Raw genomic sequence first — 20,799 nt, forward strand, 5'->3', positions numbered from 1 at the left:
GCTAAGGTAGGCATGTATGTAGAGTGCGATCGGGTCCCAATGTCGTGTTGTGCCTGCCCTGCTCCCATCAAATCCATTTTTATTATTATTTTAGTGCCAGAGAATTTAATGATGGACGGGTATTTTTTTCTGGAGGGGGAGGGGGAAGGCTCTTGCCGCACAGCTGATTGTATCAACGTACCAAACTAAGGATGTCCTTACTGATTGTGCACATCCCCCCCGCTATTATATAAACGGACTCACCTTTCTCGCTGTCGCGCCCCGACCGAATGCCTCCCTCCCTCCCGTTTCTTCTCGTTATTTCTCAACCCACGTAAGATAAAGCATTCTTGTCACGTCCGTATTCATCGAAAGTCATTCAAAGCTTAATTGGTAAACTCCAATTCAAACACCTGCATCATTATCCAAGCCCGATATCTAAAGTTATCAAACCAAACCAACATCATTCGCAATGGGTCCCAAGAAGGCAGACGGAGCTCCCAAGCCCAAGAGCACTCATGCTTCCTACCAGGTATGCTCTACCACGAGCCTCATCGGCTTTTCATTGGAGCTTATTTGATACTAACGAGCTATAGGACATGATCACTGATGCTATTGTTCATGTAATTACTCCCATTCCTTCGCTTCCGGCGCATTATGCGTCGCCTGACTGGCGTCGTGGGTTGGGCAACGTGCAAGCCCGTCATTGACCGGCATTACGCCCTAACCCTACTCCAAAATCACTTCAAATTCATCAGATCATCTTGCTGACGCGTCTTTTTCCATCGTACAGCTCAAGGAGAGAAACGGTTCTAGGTATGTATTTAATTTCCCTATTTAGGCACCTATCTGTCCCGCTTGTTTTCGCTGTCGCGTTCACCGCTTAACCTGTGCTAACCATCTCATAGTCGTCAACAATTGAAGAAATATGTGAAGGCCAACAACACTATCAACGTCTCAGACAAGATGTTCGACTCATTGTTCAACAAGGCCTTGAAGGCTGGTGTCGACAAGGGCATCTTCGAGCAGCCCAAGGGTATGTCGCATCTCCCACCTCACATGTCACTCTTTTATGGTCATACTAAGTAATCGTAGGACCTTCTGGCGGTACCAAGCTCTCTAAGAAGTCCAAGCCTGCTGCCACCAAGCCCGCCGCCAAGAAGGAAGGCGACAAGGAAGCCCCCAAGAAGGCTGCTCCCAAGAAGGAGACTGCGAAGAAGCCTGCCGCACCAAAGAAGGCAGCTGCGCCCAAGAAGGAGGCCACCGAGAAGAAGCCTGCCGCAAAGAAGGCTGCTGCTGCTCCTCCTAAGAAAGCCCCTGCTACTAAGAAGGCTGCACCCAAGAAGGATGTAAGTTTTATTCTACGAAAGTATCCATTTGTCATATCTAATAATTACAGGCCCCCGCCGCTGAGGAGAAGCCTGCCGCTTTGACGAAGACCAAGTCTGGACGAGTGGCGAAGACTGCGTCTAAACCAGCTACGAAGAAGGCAGCGCCGAAGAAGGCCGCGGCACCCAAGAAGGAGAAGACGCCAAAGAAGGAGGCGAAAGCTGAAGCAGCTTCGTAAATATTTTAATTCCTAATTTGTGTGTTCTTCGGCTTGTGTGTTGGGGTTTGGCGGGTCTACTGGCGTTCGGGAAACTAGGTACAGAGTTACGCGTGCGCTTGTTCAACGCGCAGTGGAATTAGGTCTTGCTTTTCGGTCATGCTTTCGGCAGGGTTTGGTAGGGTCTTTGAAGGGGACGGTAATGGCCCTGTTGTGTTTTCGAATGCTGTCCAACATCATACCCTCCGCGATGCCAGCTGCCGTTCGTGTGCATATTGTACGGCCCCCCGCGGAATCACGGTTTCGGTTGGATTGCACATATTCCCAGTCAATGGCATCTGTTATAGGGAGGGTTAAAAGGATTGACGACGTGATGAGTACAATTGTAATTATACCAATGACGTGGGCTCCTGCATGGGTTTCAATCCATATTACAATTTTGCCGTTTATCTTGGTGCCTGCCTAGTTGCGACGATGAGATGTAAGATGTGCGGTTGACGCGTCTGTTCGTCATCAGGCGTATCAGCTTTGTTTACATATTCCAAGAACGGATTGTGGAGTCTAGTATCCGTGTTTAGGTGCTGGTGATGGTTATCACGTGCCAACAGGGGTATTACAAGTTGGTCTCCACTAATGAGTTTCTAGCCCTTGCTGCCTTGATCTTGATCATGGACAAGTCATCAGCTATACCAGACGCTCAATTTTTTTGAGTGGGTATAAGTGGTCATGTCTCTCCAATAAATAGGCTGCGTCTGGCTTAGATATGTAAGAGATATGTGATAAATGAAGATCTCCGAGGTAACGTGTAGGAATGGTTCAGTTCATGGGTAGGCGCACCAAGTCGCGAAGGCATATTGAACTGATTGAATCTGAGAAAGGACTACCCTTACTGTGTAGGTACTATTCACCAATTATAGAAACACATAACCTACCTAGGTACCCACTAGTGGATGACTAATTTGGGCTGTTATACTGTTGGATATGAGTTTATGCATCTTAACCTCCTACTAGGGATATAAAGTTCCGGTACATCTCGCTTTGAATCCGGAAGAGCCTGCCAATCCAAAGTTTGAGTTATCCATGTCAACAACATAAAACATTAAGCATTAAGGTGATCGGACGTTGAAGCTTCCCACACGTTCTTCAATGTTACTTGACTCCCATGTGACTTATAGAGTTTAGAGTAAACAGCGGTATAAACGTTGGACCGCGCGTTATCATGGGTCTGAACCAAATCTTCGTAACAGACATAATTGTTTGAATCACTCCTTTTTGTCGCGAAGCAACTCAATACTCATTCTTTGTAAATTTGTGAGAATATCTCCAATTCAATATATTGTATTGTTTCCTTCCACTCCTTTCCACGCCTACACTAAGATGTCTGAACGTAGATGTTAATTGCTGGTTAGACTCGGAAACCCGAGCATGTATGTATGCAAGTAACAATGGCTGTTACCGTCACCGTTACCCGCGCTGTTATCGCTATCAGAGGGTAGAGGTTGCGACCTGACCCGATGCTCAGTTACCGAAACTTCCGAGATCCCACCCCCGGCCAACTCCCCAGCCAAAACCGAATCCAAGCCAAGCCTAGGCTGACAATAGGTACAGTCAAGAAAGCTACTTTTTACTGTATGTCGTAGCCTGCGAATAGAGGGGGATCTACTTACACTACACGCACCACACGATACTACAGCACCGATACCGACGTCAACCCGACCGACGACTCGCAGCACTCGCAGCACTCGCAGAATCGTATCATGGCCAGCTTCATATAGTTCCATTTGGTCATTTGCACAATCTGCCCAAATTGTGCTTTTTGCCGAGAGTCCCGCCATCTCACCATGGCTTCTCAAGACCAATCTTTCAGTTCCAACAATCCCTTTAGGCGGAAGCTGGGCACACCCACGATCTCTACCGAGAGCCCCGCCGCGACTCCCGTGACGAACTTCGACGGTCATTTCGATTCAATCCCACGAGTGCCATTCACTAGCTTTAGGACAGACCATCCAAAAGCCGATGGCCAGAATATGGAGGACAATGAAGAATTGGCGCCAGTACAGGCAAAGCCGAAGAAGGTCGTGAAAAGAGTTCGGGTCCAATCACCACCTCCGTCTTCGCCCGAAGAGGATGCCGTACCTGTAGCCCGATTCCCGCCCGTAAGCGACGACGAAGACGAGGATGACGACGACGATAGTAATAGTAGTGATTCACAAGATTATGAGGAGCATGTTGGTCGATACAAAACCGTTTCCTTCCCCACCCGGGACAATGACAGCGATGGTACTGAGCATACCGAACATACCCAAACGGGACCACCGCCAAATCCATTTTCCAAAACGCTGCAGGACTTGGAACAGGCTGGGGAAGGGCAAAATTCCAATGCCCTTGCAGCTAGCGCTGCAGCAAAAGGGGCACTCGACGTAGACTCGTTCAAGAGGTTGCTATTAACTGGCTATGCGAATATTCCAGGTCCATCATCTAAGTCGGCATCCGGTACGGGAGGAGGTTCTGGGCCTTCAACAAGTTTACAAGTACCTCTACACGACGGCGCGAGCAATACGGATGCAAGCTCCGTGTCCCGCCAATCCATCTTTGATGCCATACAAGATACACCTCGAACTTCACATGAAATTTCCGAGCCAGAAGATCCTGAGGAGCGAAGAAGTATCCTTCCTACCTCCCCCCTTGCGTCTATCCCGTCATCTTCCACGAGGAAGAAACCACCACCTCCTAGCTCAAGGCATGGCAAACTCATAAAAATCGAATTAGGAACAGACTCGGATACTCGTACTACCAAAACCTCCGCCGCTCCCATATCTATCAGCACCACCTCTCTTCCTTCTATAGCTCCACCCCGTAAATCTAATTCTCAGTCCATAGCAGTACCACTACAATCTCCACCCTTACCAACAGACGTGAACAAGCCACTTCCACTTGCTCCTTTCCGCCCCTCCGTGGAAGAGGCCGTTGATTCTCCTTTCGACCGTGAAGCTATAGGCAAAGTCCCCGAACCTTTCGCTGACCTACAGCCTAACCCTCGGCCTCCAACACCTCCAGTTGTCACTCGGAATCGCTCTACATCTAACGGCAGCAGCACGCAGACTCGCAAGCCTGCAGCACCCCCGCCACGTCGGCACGGGAGAAGCGATAGTAGAGCACCTTCCATTCATGCCGGGAACCCGGACGACGACACTCCTCCGAGGTCATCGTTGGACTCGAACCGCTCGCGGACTGACAGTATCCGCACAAGCACCACAAATGCGCCTGCACCACCACCTCCCCGCCGGCCAAATCATGCCAGGCAGGGGAGTTCATTCACGAGTCCAAGCCAAGCCAGTTTCACCCCGATACCAGCACCGGGGCCGGGCGTTGGCGAAAGCCTACGTAGTCCGGCCGGAACGGGGTTTGGTACCGTAAGCAGTAGTAGCGGGCAGGTAGAAGACTCGGGCGTGGGCGCTCTGGCTACATTCACCACATCCAAAGACGGTCAACCCAAACTCTCTCCGCCGCCACCACCCCCTACCAGGTCAGCTAGTACCAGACGCCCTCCTAGCGTCAGGAGTATGGACGCGGGGAACGGGTTCGGCACCGGTACTAGTACCGGTATGACGAGGCGCGTGAGCAAGGAGAAAGAGGGAGCTGCGGCACCACCCCCGCCTCCGCCGCCGCCCAGGCAACGCGGTAGCAGCCGTGCTAGCGTGGAGACGCAGGCTCCTGCTACAACGATAACGGAGGGACCGAGGAATCCAACCGATAAAGCGGGTACGACTGGCCCCCAGCCCGAAGGCGAGGCTAAGCAAGGGGCGGAGATCCTGGCGGATCTTGACGCGTTGCAGAGGGAGGTTGACGCTCTGATGGGGAAGGTTGGGAAGGGCGCGGGTTAGCGAGCGTACGCGTTTCGAACTTGAGCTTGGGCTTGAGCTTGGGATTTAATATGTGTTGTTGGCGTGTTTTGATTGGTGACGTAGACCGCGACTTGACTTGGTCGAAGTAGGAATTATTTGGGGTCGGGGGAGCGCGGGATTGAAGTATAAGTATAGGGTTATTGCATAACGAGAGCTAGCAGCACTTGTAAGAGTGGGATGAGCGAGGAGGCGGATGCCCTTGGAATGAATGAATGAATGAATTGGGATCGAAGATGCGGCTAAGGAGGGGGGGCTTGGCTAGGCATGAGATACGAAATTCGCGTCGCGTCACGCGTTATGGGGTGTAAATGAAGGTGATGTGCGAGCCTTGTATAGTAGTAGTAGTAGGTGTAGGTTGGGTAGGGGATTGGTAATGTTGATGAGGTTGGCTGGTGGGGCTACATAGGTATGTAGGTAGGCAGGCACAAATGTATGCCGTCGAGTACGATTACGAGAGGACCTACGTAGATTAGGTTAGGTTAGGTGTAGTGACGTGACGTGCCAGTGTGCAGAGCAAGCGTCTTGGGAAATGGAATTGGGTGAGAATGAAGCGATGTTTGTTCACCTCGGGCGATTTGCTGTGTGATGTGTGATCGTAGAAGTATGGGTATGTGGATATGTAGATGGTGCAGGTGCCCTAGCTTGTTCTACGTTCCTCCGACATAGATACTGTTGGTAACTACTAGGTGTACGAAGGAGTTAAGTAAGGCAACAGTTTTATTCGTTGCATGGAATTGCGTGAGAGCTTGTTGGGTAATACTTAGGTAGGGCTGAGAGCAAAAAGGGGCATTGAACATGTAATGGATATTCTGCCTAGGTAGGTGTGTATGAAAAGGGGCCCCTGCCTGAGGTACACAAACTGGTAAAATGATCACGATTGGCCTTTGATTAGCTTAAAACGAGTCAGGCAACTTTTCATTCATGTAATTTAGTTTCATATAGAAGATCCTAAAAGCTGGTGGTTTCCTGAACTGGTTTTGTAATGATTCTGGTCTTCAGTTAGAGTATTGATGGTTAAGAGGTAGGTAATCCGCTCAACCAAGCGTACTATAGATCTTACAAGCTATCAGATAAACGAATCAACAGGGTATAACCCAGATTGAGTGGTTTATGTCGCTATTGACTGTGGGACGCCCTTATAGGATTGACATGGCGTTATTTGGAAATAGATCCCATCCACCAGGGTACTCATTCTATGAGAATATATGTATGAAGGGGATCCGCTTGAAACCATTTATCCCTATTTCTCCCCTCATAGAATATTTACTTCAGTATTAAACTAAGAGGACCAACACTCCTACGTGCTTCGTTTATATAAAACGAGAGGGTTTTCAGCCTTTCTCTTTCTTAGGTACTCAGCCGCTCCCGTTACAGTCGACAGCGCACGGCAATCAGCGGTTAGCTAAGTAGGTATTTATCCTTCTCCCAGTTAACATCCAGCTTCGATGAATTATAGTTCTCAGTTACAGCGGGCGCCACTACTCGTCTGCGCGGTAATTGGTTATCAGCATCTCCTGCTTCTTCAACCTCTTCAAATCCGGTTCAATAGCCAAATTACCTAGTAATCCGGATATTCGATGCGTCTTGGCAGCGGCCTCTCGATTGATCTGCCATAGCATGACCTTCCAAAATGGACCGTCATCCTGCCCGAAATTCCGGAGTTCAAAAGGGGTATTCAATTGAAGATAGACGATGAAGGGGGGCAGTGCTGAGTGCAGGTCGAGAAGATGAGGCTTTCTTGTACCTGCCGATCGAGGACGTTGGAAGATTGGTTCCAGATCACACGAATTACTACGGATGGTCCTTCTAGAAGCTATAACTAATTGCCTACATCGTTCTACAAGAAGTATATGAAATCATTGAATTAAGGTGGGCTGCCTAGAAAGCTTGAGCGGCTTGTCAGCGGTACCTACCTAGCCATGGGGAATGGGAGAGCGGAAAAGCTAGTCGAATTAAGCAGGTGGTAGCATCGACTAACGTCGTATCGAACATGAGGCTCGAGCTTAGAACAGGCCTTTGAGTGGAACTGGGGACATGGAATGCCTTACAGCCCCTGGACCCCAAATAAGAGTTCAATAGGAGCTTCCCCGCCGCCCCAACGTTCGTTGATCCATTTCGATTCCAAGCCTCAAAGCCAAGACACTTCGGCCAAGACAACGAGCCAAGGGACCCGGTGGCTAAACAAGAAGGCCAGCCTAGGAGATGGTAACAATAGACGGAAACCCGACAGGTTGATAGTCTTCGACTATATTGTGGCGGATGTTCGACGAGCTAGGGAAGGCATCGCAGTTGTGCGTCGAAAAAAATCCCGAATTCTATAGGACGTGGAGATCACCAGACTTAGCCAGTCGCATGATGTCGAATCGTCACATAGCTCATCGATTTGCGATTCAGCTCGTCGAAGATCCGGCCACCAGAGGACTGACGAGAGAAGCAGATAAGCATATCGACCGCCAAGATTATCGGCAGTCCAGATCCCTGCGTCCTTATTTTCAGATTTACTAATGTGCAAGAATTGATCATACCCAAGATCGCGACCCCAATGCCCCCTCGTTGCCGGGTAAAATGCTTTGGATTTCTTCCGGATTTTGGGGTCCTCGTTACTCAACATATTCTCGAGAGTCGCTCGATAACGCAATGCGTCGGCGAGACAAGTGTCGACGCGCCTTTGTGAGAAGTCATAATCAACGTTAATAGGGGTTACAATGAGCAGATACGAGAACCGGTTCCAGGAATCCGCTCCTCCGCTATGCATTCCGACGAAGTTGACCGCGGCTATGGTTACGAGAGGAAACAGGAAATGAGCAGGAAACGTTATCTTGTCATCCCGTCGGGGCCTTTGATTGCTCTCTTTCCGAAGTTGGCAAACAACATGCAATCACCTATGCATCACCTATTCTCTCCGGGCATGTTCCTGGCGGACTCGCTTCCATAGCATACCATCAGCCTGCTACATCGACGCGCCTTTGCCTGAATTAAAATTATTGGTTAGATCGACTATCTTGACCACTAGACAACAGGGGGTTACCTTTGAGTACCGAGTTGCTATGACCGGGACGGGTCAAACCGCCGCTGAGAGTGGGATCTATCTGCTTGGCGCCTAAACCCAACGTTTGAGCGCATGATGCTGCCCTACCCCGTTTACAAATTCCTGATCGCGTCTACATAGAAAATTTCTGGAAATATGCCTTATTCAGAGGCGAGGTCTCCATTGTGGGAAATGTCATCGGAGCCCTAAGTCCGCTGGCTATAAAGAGACGCCGTTTGCTCTGCTGAGTTGTGAGAAATCTCCTCATCGACAACGCGTAGCTCGCAAGATCCTTAGCTACTATCAATTCGACCAATTCTCGCAGCCTTCCTTCAAAATGAAGTTCACCGCTGGTATCTCCCTGCTCGCCGCTCTGGCCAGCGCTGTCTCGGTCGACCTGGCCAAGCGCGACACTCCTCTCGATGTCAAGCTCGAGATGATTGGCAACACTGCTGTCAAGGCTAGCATTACCAACACGTGCGTATATTTTTTGTCGAGAAATCTAAACAACTGAAAGATTCGTAGAAGACAAACCTAGAACGCGCTTTAAGCAATTAACCACAATTAAAAAGCTGAAGAATCAATGCTGACGATGAGTTTCTAGCGGTGCTTCGGACCTGAAGGTCTTCAAGACGGGCACTTTCCTCGACGAGAACGCTGCCACCGAGAAGGTTGCGATCTACCAGGGTGGTAAGTCTTTCGCAGACGCGCTCGGAATAGAACAAAGAGAATAACTAATATATATCAGGCAACAAGCTTCAGTTCGATGGCATCAAGCTCCGTGTTATGACCACCGGACTCGGCGAGGAGGCTTTCCAGACCATCGCCGCGGGCGAGACCGTCACGGCCACCTTTGACGTCGGCCAGGTTTATGACCTCAGCGCCGGCGGTGACTACGACGTCGTGTCCGCTGGCGCCATGTCCTACGCCGAGGCCAACACCACCGATATTGCCGGTGTGTTCCCTGTCTCCGGCAGCACCGTTACTGCTAAGGTCGATGGCGTCGCGGCAAAGGAAGTCCGCCGTCGCTTCCACGCCAAGCGCATCGACGTGCAGTCCGACTGCACCGGCACCAAGCTCAGCCAGACCAACACGGCCATCAACAACTGCCGTTCCCTAGCTTCCGCCGCCCAGACGGCGGCCTCGTCCGGCTCCGCCACCAAGTTGAGCGAGTACTTCAAGTCGAGCTCGAGCTCCGTGCGCAGCACCGTCGCCGGCGTCTTCCAGAAGGTAGCCTCCGAGTGCGGCAGCACCTCCTCCGGTGTCTCCGACCTGTACTGCTCCGACGTGTACGCCTCGTGCTCGTCCGGTGTCTTGGCCTACACGTCGCCCTCGCAGTCGCTCATGGTTAACTGTAACCTGTACTACACCGCGCTGTCGCCCCTCACCAGGACCTGCCACGGCCAGGACCAGGCCACGAGCACCCTGCACGAGTCGACCCACTTGACCCAGATCAAGGGCACCGACGACTACATGACCTACGGCTACGAAGGTGTTCGCGGCCTCAGCGGGGCCCAGAACCTGAACCACGCCGACACATATGCTCTCTTCGCCAACGCCATCTACGTCGGCTGCTAAGCGCGTTCGCTGCCACTGCACCCTCTGGTTTCGGCCGTCGGATGAAGGGGAGGCGAGGAAGAGGCATTTTGCTTTGCGCGATCAATGCTAGCGTCTGTGGCTCTCTAAGAAAAAAGGGGGGGATTAAGTTGGGAATATCGGAGCAACAAAAGAAAGCAGGAACTTAGGAAACAATAGGAGAAAGCTTATTGTCCTCCTTGCTTCATCCCCCCCCCCCCCCCCCTTTAAAATAAGCTCACCGCGAGGCAGATAGTTGTTTCATGTTACCTGCTACTTTCCTTCGATGTTCATCAGACGGTGGGACAAAGCCCACAAGACTGGCGGGGAGGGAGCGTTAATAGGCGACAAAGCGGGATTCACGTGTCATGTCTCGATTGTGTATTTGTGTAATTCGATGTTCGATATTGTGTGTTAGGATATGCAAGATGAATGTCTTTTATGTGGTACGACGACGTGACAATTGGACAATGATTTGACAATGCGACAAGGAACAAGGCGATTGTCGATTGTCGATTGTTTGTCAATTTGCACAATTTTGTACCTAGGCAACCGCTTTGCTGTTCACAGCTCGTAACATATCTCCCTAGGTACACGTTAGTAAAGTGATGCGCTTCAAAAGCTACACGTGTCCCAGGGAGTCATAATAACCACCGTAACGACCGATTTCAACCTTGGAACCGACCTTGGAACCACCACATATCACCTCACAAACCACCAGATCCGATCATCTCCGCCATCTTTGGCTGGCCATTGCGTAACTTCGAGAATTTTCCATATCCTCTGGAAGGATAAATAACTTTCCCACTGTTTACTATTTTTACGATTTTAAACTCCGGCCAGTCAGAAATTCTCGTTTGACCCGCGCGAACTGGTGGTTTGCTATTTCTCCTTATTTTATCTTTTCTTTTCCATCCGAACCCACAAGTGCACCACAAGTGCATCAACTTCCGCAAGTTCCGTACCGTGCACTTGCACTGCCTTTCTCGTACATCGTACATACCCAAATAACAAAAATCATTCAAAACATCACACCCATTACACATGCGTCCCAGACGTTCGCACTCACCTATCAAAACCAAACCCAACGAATACGATCGCCAAATCGATATCGCAAGAAACGCCTCGAGAAAGTTATGCCCAGAGAATCCAATGGAGGATCTACGAAACGCTAAAGACACGGTCGCCCTCTTCGCGGACCACATTGACCAACTCCGCCTCAAGACCGACCGGCCCAAGAGCTCCGAACTCCTCCGCACTATCTCGTCATCCTCAGTGCAACGCCACGGATCCAACAACTCATCGTCGGATGGCTCGACGCACAAGAGCAGCTCGCTGAAGTGGGGCAAGAACCGCAGCGTGGGCAAGGAGTGGGCGGGGTCGCGAACAGGCAGCATCTGGACGACGCTCAGCAGCGAGCTCGAGGACGTGGCGAAGCAGTTCCCAGGACTCTCGGTCGCCGCCTTCAACGAATTCATCGGCTCGCGCGAGATCCTGGAGCTGGGTGCCGACTTCGTGCGCGCGTATCACAAGCGCGGCATCGCGCTCGAGAAGCCGTACTGGGCGGCCGAGGACCTGTTCTTCGACCTGCAGGCCGTGAAGCAGGGCGACGCGCCCGCCTCGCGCTGGACCCAGGCCCGCCCCGAGCGCAGGGCCGAGTGGGACCTCGCCGACCACATCGCGCGCTTCGTCCTCGTCGCCGACGGCTTCCGCAGACGCTCGGTCGAGCGCGAGGATTGGAGTGTCTGGGCGGGCGACTTTGTGACGAATGTGCGCTTCTACTTACGCGTGCTGCGATGCTTCATCAAGAGAGACGCCAAGCAACGAGAGGAGCGTCGCGACGCGATCCGCAACCAGATGCAGAACCAGGGTCAGAACAAGGACGCGGAGGGTCTGGAGAAGAAGAACTCTAGTGGCTCCCGCGGTAGCAGATTCTCTCTCGGCAGCCGAGGAGGATCGAACAAGAGTTAGGGGGGGGGAAACAAAATTGACAACTGTACACTGGGTGGAACATGGAGCATGGAACAAGGAGGCGTTAAGGTCCTGTTTGTGAGCTGAAAGGGGAGCTCGGAAGACACAATGGTTAAGGAATGCAAATGGGTACTTTGCTTGGCGTGATTATGAGAGACACGTCTTGTTTTAGCTTATGGATTGATACCCAGCATAGCAATGCTATGGACAGATTACGGAATTTATTTCAGTGTGCGTGAATCTACATTAGTGATGATGATTGTGGTCATGATTATGGGGTTACTTAGCAGTTTCCAGCTGACAACGCGTCTTTATTGTGATATGTACCTGATATTTAGGCGGGAGGACGAAGGAAGAAGCAATGTGATATAGAAACGCGCAATTGCGTCCGGTCTACACTTCTGTGAATACCCAATTTTGGGAGAAGGGATTCGGAAGGTGAGATCATGACCTGGAAGGAACATTTGACATCTCACGTAAACGGAGACCGAACTTTAGAAATGTATAATAAGATAAAATTGAGGAAGAACGTTCAATGGAAGCTTGGATTTGGGGAAATGAAGGCCGTGCGAACAGAACCTCGATAGCGCAATATTGCTTTTTCCACTACGACACTTCCACTACCTGAACACCGTGTTCCTGCCCGATGCGCACGTAGTTGTCTCAGTCAAGCCACATCAATTAGCGTTTGCGGCCATGCCTACCCTGTTACATTGCCAATCCTACCTTCTCATCTATCACATTCTCTCTCGTCATCAACTCATAACTCTTCAATTTTATTCATATATTCATCGATCCTGCATCTTCATCGCATCAGATAAAGCATTGGATATCTAATTCTCATATAAGCTTTGAGTATCCGAACACTTGATTTTACATTTGCAATTGATAAGATCGAACGCCACTATGTCGGACGAATCTGAGTCTGATATTGAGGATCGCGTCGCGTCTGAGGAGGATGACAACCTCGATGAAATCGACTCCGAGGAATCTGATTCGGAAGAAGCCAATGAGTTCCTAGATATAGAAGCCTCCGAGTCTGATAACCAATCCGAAGAAGATGATGATTTATCCTCGGATGTTGGTGAACCGGCTACCTTTCATCAATTCATGCAATTACCTCCTGAACTTCGCGCTCGCGTCTGGGATTTCTTCGACCCGGATGCGAGGGAAAGGGCGCGAGTTTTCAAAGTCATAATACCGAATCACTCCTTAACGGCGTCTACGATATGGGAAGGCGAATTTCTCGAAGACCAAACGGCACCTGCCAGGGCAATGTTAGCCACGCATCGTGAGAGCCGTGAGCTAGCTTTAAGATTCTACCCCGATATGTTTTATATTCGGAACGGACGTTGTGGCACTCCATATAACAAGGAGAGAGACGTCGTTCTTATCCACGGCGAGACTCAACAGGCAAGTAGGCATGACATACGAGATATCCTATCAGCCCTTGGATATCCCAAAATCGTTGCTTTTGGGGCTGGCTTTGATTTAGAGAATGATCCAGACTTTATGGTACTTCATGAATATGAGGGTAGACCGAGAAATATACTTCGTTGTGTCGACGAATATGAATTTTCAGGACAGGCGATGGAGTGGTGCGTATACGATACCGCCAACAGATATTTCGTCAAATGGACAGAGGAACATTCGGGCATCCCTCATGATGTGCAAATTATGTACTGCTGGCCAAATTTCGAAATGTTTCAAGACCTTCTGGGAAAAGATATTCCGGGAACTAACGTCGAGCCATGGGGTGTTGATTGGTTGCCTATGATTGAGTTCCATGATCTCGAGCGCTATGCTAAACTCCAGGTCGCAGCGGCGACCGAGGGCGAATGGCGTGATAAATGGAGTGAAACATCATCTATCACCGAGGAACACGAAACAGAGGATGAATACGAAAGTGATGGAATAGATGATGCAACTATCGACGATGATGAGGACCCCAGCGAGGACGGAGACGACTTGGTTGTGGTGCAGTCTGATTCCGAAGAGGACATTGCGTCTACGTTCAATGGATTTTCTCCACTTGAAAACGCGAGCTCCGAACACGGCGGCGATGCAATAGGAGCTAGTAATTTTTCTAGCCTCGAGCCTGAATCTCCTGGCCCTGACGCCTCTGCTGATCCTCATATGCATGAATCGGATCATGGTTCGGAACATGCACTTTCCGACGAAGAACCTATTCAGAAGACTAATCGACGCAAACGTCGTATCATATCCTCAGATGATGAACGTGACGACGATGACGAACCCAGTGGAGAGGTTAAAGCGCCGTCGCGACCTAATAAGCGCTCCCGGGTTATTCTCTCTGATAGTGAAGATGAGGATGACGAAGAGGGAGATGAAGGTGCAGAGGACAACCAGGAGTCTGAAGAGGAAGAACCCGATGAGTCCGAGTCCGAGTCCGAGTCCGAGCAGCCTGAGCCCGTAAAAACGAAGCCTATGTCTTTATTTGAGAAGCTAAGGCAATTTCGCGACGAGAACCCGGTGTCACCGGATTCGGGTGCTGGTTCTGACGCTGGTTCTGATTCGATAGGCAACGAAGATTTCGACGAAGGCAGTGAGTCTAGGTTTCTGGACGATGAAGTTAATGAAGATGAGATGTTGGATAATGGTGAGGGGGATTCTTATGAAGAGGGCGATGATGAATGGTGATGCGGGGGAGGCATCATGCTCTGTTCACGACTCGGTGACAGCGGTAAAGAGATCGACAGTTCATTAAGCGGCACTGCGATGATATTCTCAAAACACGCTATTTGAGGTCTATTATGCGAAACTACGGGATGAAGGAGTCGAGGCCTAGGTATCACCGGGGTTTAACCTGACTCAGCAGTTCTCATTTCTAGTATCCTTTATAATGCGAAAATACTCTTGTTGTATTTAGTTGGAGAATACTCAATAATGATAATTATTGTGGGCTGCAGGGCATGAACCACAAAGAATGCATTAGGAGAACCACACTTCGAAGGTTCATACTGACAGCTTATCACTACCCGCTCCTCGGCATAAGGACTGGCAACTGACCTGATCCCTAGATGCAGTCGATTTACAACCTCCTTAAGTTATACGAGATTGTCTTCGACTGAAATGGAAGCTTCCTTGAATCCGCTCAAGATAGCGTGTGGTGTGTTATAAATTCAGATGAAATGATTCAGCCCTATATTAGTGATTTTCTACATGGAGAGGCGTTCAGCTGTATTTCTACTAACCACAAGGGACAGTCTTACTGCACATCCGTTCAGTCAACAAGTCACTAGAGAATACAAGTGGGTATAAGGTCAATTTGATCCAATAGTCAGAACTTGAGTTTTATTCAAACTTACTCCTACTACTACGCGGCCTCTCCTCATCATCCCGGGGTCTACCCTCTGTCACCACCATACCGGCTCGCTTACTGATCGTCGTACGGTCGAGGAGCAGCCAGAGCGCGAAGACGAGAGCGGTAGCGGGCAACGTGAACGCCCAGTAGACCCAAAAGTTGGGCTGGATAACGGCATCGGCATGCCAATCGAGCGAAGGTACCGAGAACAGAGCCGCGAAGAAGGTTGCGGGTAGGAACGCCATCGTCATGATAGCTACGGTCTTCATACTTGAGCTGTCGCGCTTGGACGCCTCGGCTATCTTGCGACTGGCGTCTGCGAGCTCTGCGTGTATCGCCGAATCTTCGTGTGTTAGAAGCGCGAAGAGCTTTTACGTTAGAAATTAGGACTCTCGTTAGCGCCAAGGTTCTGCTAATAACATTTTGCAAATGTACGCGTAAGAGTCTTATATGGGTTAGGGGGAGGGGGGATGGTAAGGAAACGTTGGATGCACACTCGTTTCTATCATGGGATCTTACCACCGTCGACAACCGTTCAGCTCTCTCCTTCAAGTACATCAGATACTCCTGCGAAGCATGCACCCTCTTCCTCAGCGCCGGAATCGCCTCGACCAATTTCCTCGTGCTATCCTCCCTCCCTTCCGCTTCCGCTCCCCCCACACCCATCCCCAACACCGCATCCTCGGCGATAAAATCCAAAATCCCTCCCACGAGCCGGAAATGGCGTTGTTTATTCGCGATATGGTTCAGCACCTCGCCGACCTCCTTAATCGATACCGTTAGCGATTCCATGCCGATGCGCTCCTCGATGCTGCTCGAGTGCGTGCTGTACCCCGTCTGCCGCTCGATGAGCCGGACCACGTGCGCGCGGTACGAGATCTCGCCGTCGAAGGTGCAGCAGACGCTCAGCGCGGCCGCGTACGCGAGCAGGCCGGGCGAGCACACGTGCGCCTGGTGCCGCCGCAGCACGTTGACGAACCAGGCCGCCGGCGCGCTCTGGTTGCTGATCGCGTGCTGCTGCCGCAGGATCCACAGCGCGTGCGTGTGTCGCCGGCGCCGGTCGAAGGTCCACGTTAGTACGAAGTTTGACGTACCGATATAATACGTGTCGATGTCTGCCGTTTCCGCCTCGTTTCCTTTCTCTTCCCCTTCTTCTGATTCGGGGGAGGAGGAGGGACTGGAAGAGGGGAAGTGGTGGAAGCCATCGTACTCGCTGCGGAGAAGCCATAGCGCTGCTGGGTTCATTCTCATAGAGTCGACGAGACTGAGGAAGACGTCCTTGGTCACCCATAGCGAGGAGGAGAAGCTGGACCATGACTCTAACTTGCTATCGATCACGATTAGCTTAAGGGAGGCCGCCGATGGTGTTGCTCTTGTGCCCTGAGGCGCGATATTGCCGCTACTAGGCCGAGCTTTGAAGAACTTCGGCAGACTTTCGAGGTTTAGGTCCTTTTCTATGTAAGTCGTCGGCGCGTTGGGAGACACATAAATAGCAATAGCCCGGTGCTTGGGATCAGGTCCAAGCGATGCGTCGCCGTACCTCTGAAAGACTTCGAAGTTCTCGCGAGAGAGCTGGGCGAATTCATCCATGATGGCGGTGCGTGAAACCCGGAGTCTTCATCTACCTACGCATATAAGGAATACCATAGCTCATTATAATACCCATTTGTTTTCGAACGCCTAGATATGAAGTTCGGATACTCTGTGTACGACAACTTGGGAACCATTATAGGCAACCTACAATCGTCAAATCATATCATGAGCAACATTTCGAAGGATCAGCTGCGGCAGGGGTTGAAACCGCCGTAGTGCAACTTCAGCTGCGGCATTCCGAATATCCCTGCCTCTTGCGTTGAACGAGTAGAACTGTAGTCATCGCCACTGCTAACTCATAGGAGGCCCTACTAAAAGGAGACAGTAAGGCAAAACTAATGAGAAAAAGAATAGTCTAGGCTATCTATCAGTTCAGAAATTTGCAAAAATAAATGCATCAGCCGCGAATCGAACGCGGGGCCCATCGATGGCAACGATGGATTTTACCACTAAACCACTGATGCTGCCTTATGCTTATACTGAAGGTCTTTGGTATCTTGATATATATTCTCTAAGCTTGATCTGTGAATTGATTGGCTAGCAGCTCAGATAAGGCGTAGGTGTGAGGACCGTGATAAGAAATTTGCTTCCCCCACGACCCATATTATTCACAACCAATCATACCGAACGCAGCTTGTGCCTTCGCAATTATAAGGTTTTTTTCCAGCGGAACCTTTCAACGATTTGCTAAGCCGTAATTCTATGCGAACCAGTAAAATGAATTGAATTCGAGTCCATTTGCATCGCGCGACAATCCGGCCAATGAAAGGAGAACGTCTATTATTTATTTCCCGAACAGCAACAATTTACAGATTGCTATAAATATCCATAGTTACCTATGTACCTACAAAGCTGATTCCGTCGATGCTATTCCCACCTCTCACTTCACATCAACCTTAACCTTCCAGATCCGCCGGCCTTTCTCATCACGGTCCAAATCCTCATGCGCATCCTTACCATCCTCGGACTTAACAGCGCGTTCCTCGCCAACGGGCAGCACCACCGTAATATTATCCTTTAGCCACATCGGCTCCCACTTCCCCTCCTTCTTCAACTCCACCTTGACGCGGATCTCGGTACCAGACACGCCGTACTTAACAGTAACCTCGACCGCGTCGGCCTTGTCCTCGGGGCTCTGGCCGTCGTCCTCGAGCCACGAGTAGCTGAACCACTTGGTCTCCGTGCTGACGGGCGCCTTCTTCTTCTGGCCCCACTCCCTGGGCCAGTGCGGGTACTGCTCCAGCGGCGGCGGGAAGATCTCGACGGCGCGCACGTCATCCTTCGCCAGGTTCGGGAACTCCGGGTCGTCCGCGGCGACGCTGGTGGTCGGCTTGGGCTTGCCGGTCGGCACGGCGGAGCCGATGCGCGCGAGCACGGGAATCGACGTGTGCCATGTTGACCAGACCTCGTGCCACGCGCCCGCCTTGAGGAACTGATACGGCGCGTTCAGGTTCAGGAAGCCCGGGTCGCTGCCGCTCGCGTCTGGGAGGTAGACCTTCGCGGTCTCGACGCCGGGCTCGTAGACACCTGAGATGAGGAGCGAGTCTCCGAACCAATACTGCGTCTCTCCTTTCATGATTTCCTTGGTCCAGACCGTGGGGTCCGACTCGTAGCCCCAGCCGGTCCATCGCTGAGGAGGGATGGCCTCTCGGTGGGACTTGAGGATGAGTGAGTACGTGTATGGCACTAATTCGTATCTACGATCTATGGTCTTGCGGATAACGGGTGATACGGAGGGGTACTGCCATGGCTCGATGACCTCTCCGATAAGATTGTCGTCGGGGCTAGTCTTGTAGCAGTTGATGGTGAACCGTGGCGAGTGGACGCCAAGTTGGATCCAACGAACTAGAAGCTCCGGAGTTGGCTGGGGTCCTTCGAAACCACCAATGTCATGACCGTAGCACTGTATGAGTGAGCTTGATTGCCTTCACATATAGAAGGGTGCGATCAATGCTTACCTGGATTAGAGAGAAACCTGCGTTTAGCGCCAACGAGTTCGCTCCTTTCATCCCTTCCCAGCTAGTCACGTTATCTCCGCTCCATGAACTGGCGCAGTATCTCATAGTTCCTGCTGTCGCGCTGCGAGTGAGGATGAAGGGCCGAACCCCTGGTTCAACTTCAATCGTCGCGTCATGAGAACTCTTTCCATTGAGCTCGGTATTTAGTGCTCTACCCCAGAGACCGATGTTTTTGCGCGTTTCGCCTTCCGGTACGGTGACGGTCTCCAGCGCACATTGCCAATCATCATCGGGAGTGTTGTACTCATTGTTATCATTCCACATGGCATCAATTCCAACCTCCTTAAGATCTTTGACCCCCTTGTACCACCAGTTGTATCCTGCTTTAGAAGTGAAGTCAAGGTGGCTACCTTCTCCGTTCGTCCCTCCGCCGGCACTCCACAATCGCGCAACCGCAGCAGCGCCAGTCTTCGCGTCTTTGAAGAAAGCTCCTGATTTCACAAGTTCCTTATATGCGGGGTGGCTTGCCAAGACGTACGGTTTGACGTTTGCTAGCAAACGGACACCGTGCTTGTGGGCCTCACGTGTGAACGCCCGCGGATCCGGAAAGCGGTGTCGGTTCCAAGTAAAGACATTTCGGGTCTTGGGTTCGACTTCGGCTACGGTGTAACCCGAACTCATTTGGAACGCCGAGCACGGCATACCATGCTTTTCAGAATTCTTGAAAAAGTTGATAACATTTTCACCTCCAGGCGGATCGTCTGTCATGCTGTACATCATTCCGCCGCCGATGTAGCCCATCATATACCGAGGCGCAAGTATCGGGAAACCTACTAGCTCCGCGTAAGACCGTACGACCTCGGCCACGGTCTTTCCAACAATGAGGTACTCCTCAAGTCCCCCGTGAGCTTGGCGGTACACCTTGAAGTGGCCCCACATACCATCAAGCTCGGATCCGACATTCCAGATTGCTCGAGAATGAGAAGTCGAGAAAATTCCGATGCAGCCCGTAGGAGTGGCGTTGATCAAAAAGGGGATGTGCTTATATAGGGGGTCTGTACGGTAAGCGTCGTATCCGAAGGTATCACTGGCGGTTATGCTGAATCCACGGCCGCTGAGGTCCATCGGCGCGGCTTTCTCTCCGAGGCCAACGTGCAGGGTATCTTGCTTATACTTTGTATAGTGTGCAATGCCTGTACCATCGAGAGCATATGATCGGAATTCCAAGTCTTGGTGGAGTGGTTTCTCCTGGCCGTCTAAGTAAATTGTGACCACTGGTCCATTTTTCCACTCGACAACTGCTTTGACGTTCCCGACCTTGATCGTCTGAGAGTTTCCATCCTTGTCGAGGCTGACTTCGGGACTGGTGCTCCCAAAAGCAGGTTCCGGACGTTTGGCGCTAGGGTGCAGTGGCACTGGGTGTTTAGCAGTGGTGAAAGTGGTGCGAAACAAATTCGGACGCAATGCCTCGAAGCCGAAATTGAATTTCTCATCATCGTCTCTGCCGGCGGCAGTGAGACTTACTGAAGGCGTCGAGCTGCTCTCATTTTGAGCATCTAGCGCATAGTGCTTTGGCACGTGTTCGTACTGCTGATACATTTTTAGGTTAGACGACGTTATAAGTCAAAGTAAAAATAGGCAAAGCGTTCTCCAAAAGGTAATTTTATATTGGCCATAGGACCTCCGCCTGAGAGTTGATGGCCGAGGTATAAGTCAAGAATGCTAAGAGAGGTTGAAGCAAGGGAGCAAGATTGTAAGCGCGAAGTCTCGAATGCGTTTATTACGAGTGACCGACGGAGTTTTGGGCAAACACGGACGACATCATATTAATATCCCTAGCATCGGCTTGACAACTCTCGGGCGAGCCTGGGTTGCGATGACCGAGGAATGCCCCTTAATGGTCTCTATGCGGAGCAATC

At 50.9% G+C, this 20,799-nt stretch overlaps 7 protein-coding genes and 1 non-coding gene across 8 annotated transcripts; 5 read left to right on the forward strand and 3 right to left on the reverse strand.

Annotated features, from left to right (window-relative positions):
• Positions 1-451: 451 nt before the first annotated feature.
• Positions 452-1,546, forward strand: F4807DRAFT_460000 (linker histone H1 and H5 family-domain-containing protein; the record flags this gene model as incomplete). The annotated part of the gene is made up of 6 exons (XM_048001454.1): positions 452-511; positions 576-657; positions 738-795; positions 888-1,015; positions 1,075-1,328; positions 1,379-1,546. The coding sequence occupies 6 exons, from the start codon at positions 452-454 to the stop codon at positions 1,544-1,546; spliced, it is 750 nt and encodes a 249-aa protein (XP_047854688.1).
• Positions 1,547-3,066: 1,520 nt separating this feature from the next.
• Positions 3,067-6,039, forward strand: F4807DRAFT_424099 (uncharacterized protein). Its single transcript, XM_047997838.1, has one exon. The coding sequence runs from the start codon at positions 3,367-3,369 to the stop codon at positions 5,407-5,409; it is 2,043 nt and encodes a 680-aa protein (XP_047854689.1). The 5' UTR covers positions 3,067-3,366; the 3' UTR covers positions 5,410-6,039.
• A 2,451-nt stretch (positions 6,040-8,490) lies between these two features.
• On the forward strand, positions 8,491-10,557 carry F4807DRAFT_72106 (Deuterolysin metalloprotease family-domain-containing protein). The gene is made up of 3 exons (XM_048003397.1): positions 8,491-8,935; positions 9,063-9,148; positions 9,207-10,557. The coding sequence occupies exons 1-3, from the start codon at positions 8,796-8,798 to the stop codon at positions 10,034-10,036; spliced, it is 1,056 nt and encodes a 351-aa protein (XP_047854690.1). The 5' UTR covers positions 8,491-8,795; the 3' UTR covers positions 10,037-10,557.
• Positions 10,558-10,598: 41 nt separating this feature from the next.
• F4807DRAFT_424104 (uncharacterized protein) lies at positions 10,599-12,511 on the forward strand. Its single transcript, XM_047997839.1, has 2 exons — positions 10,599-10,619; positions 10,719-12,511. The coding sequence occupies exon 2, from the start codon at positions 11,078-11,080 to the stop codon at positions 12,002-12,004; it is 927 nt and encodes a 308-aa protein (XP_047854691.1). The 5' UTR covers positions 10,599-10,619; positions 10,719-11,077; the 3' UTR covers positions 12,005-12,511.
• A 229-nt stretch (positions 12,512-12,740) lies between these two features.
• Positions 12,741-15,159, forward strand: F4807DRAFT_424105 (uncharacterized protein). Its single transcript, XM_047997840.1, has one exon. It carries the CDS (start codon positions 12,911-12,913, stop codon positions 14,663-14,665), a length of 1,755 nt encoding a protein of 584 aa, XP_047854692.1. The 5' UTR covers positions 12,741-12,910; the 3' UTR covers positions 14,666-15,159.
• Positions 15,160-15,319: 160 nt separating this feature from the next.
• F4807DRAFT_460005 (uncharacterized protein) lies at positions 15,320-16,919 on the reverse strand (the record flags this gene model as incomplete). The annotated part of the gene is made up of 2 exons (XM_048001455.1): positions 15,320-15,697; positions 15,849-16,919. 2 exons carry the CDS (start codon positions 16,917-16,919, stop codon positions 15,320-15,322), a joined length of 1,449 nt encoding a protein of 482 aa, XP_047854693.1.
• Positions 16,920-17,315: 396 nt separating this feature from the next.
• Positions 17,316-17,386, reverse strand: F4807DRAFT_t74. The gene has a single exon. It is a non-coding gene; the product is annotated as a tRNA-Gly (tRNA).
• Positions 17,387-17,559: 173 nt separating this feature from the next.
• Positions 17,560-20,590, reverse strand: F4807DRAFT_72155 (glycoside hydrolase family 31 protein). Its single transcript, XM_048003398.1, has 2 exons — positions 18,881-20,590; positions 17,560-18,825 (listed from the first exon to the last, which is right to left on the reverse strand). The coding sequence occupies exons 1-2, from the start codon at positions 20,477-20,479 to the stop codon at positions 17,803-17,805; spliced, it is 2,622 nt and encodes an 873-aa protein (XP_047854694.1). The 5' UTR covers positions 20,480-20,590; the 3' UTR covers positions 17,560-17,802.
• Positions 20,591-20,799: the final 209 nt, after the last annotated feature.

Source organism: Annulohypoxylon truncatum (genome assembly GCF_022578515.1).
Source record: "Annulohypoxylon truncatum strain CBS 140777 unplaced genomic scaffold F4807scaffold_14, whole genome shotgun sequence".
Taxonomy (NCBI): Eukaryota; Fungi; Ascomycota; class Sordariomycetes; order Xylariales; family Hypoxylaceae; genus Annulohypoxylon; species Annulohypoxylon truncatum.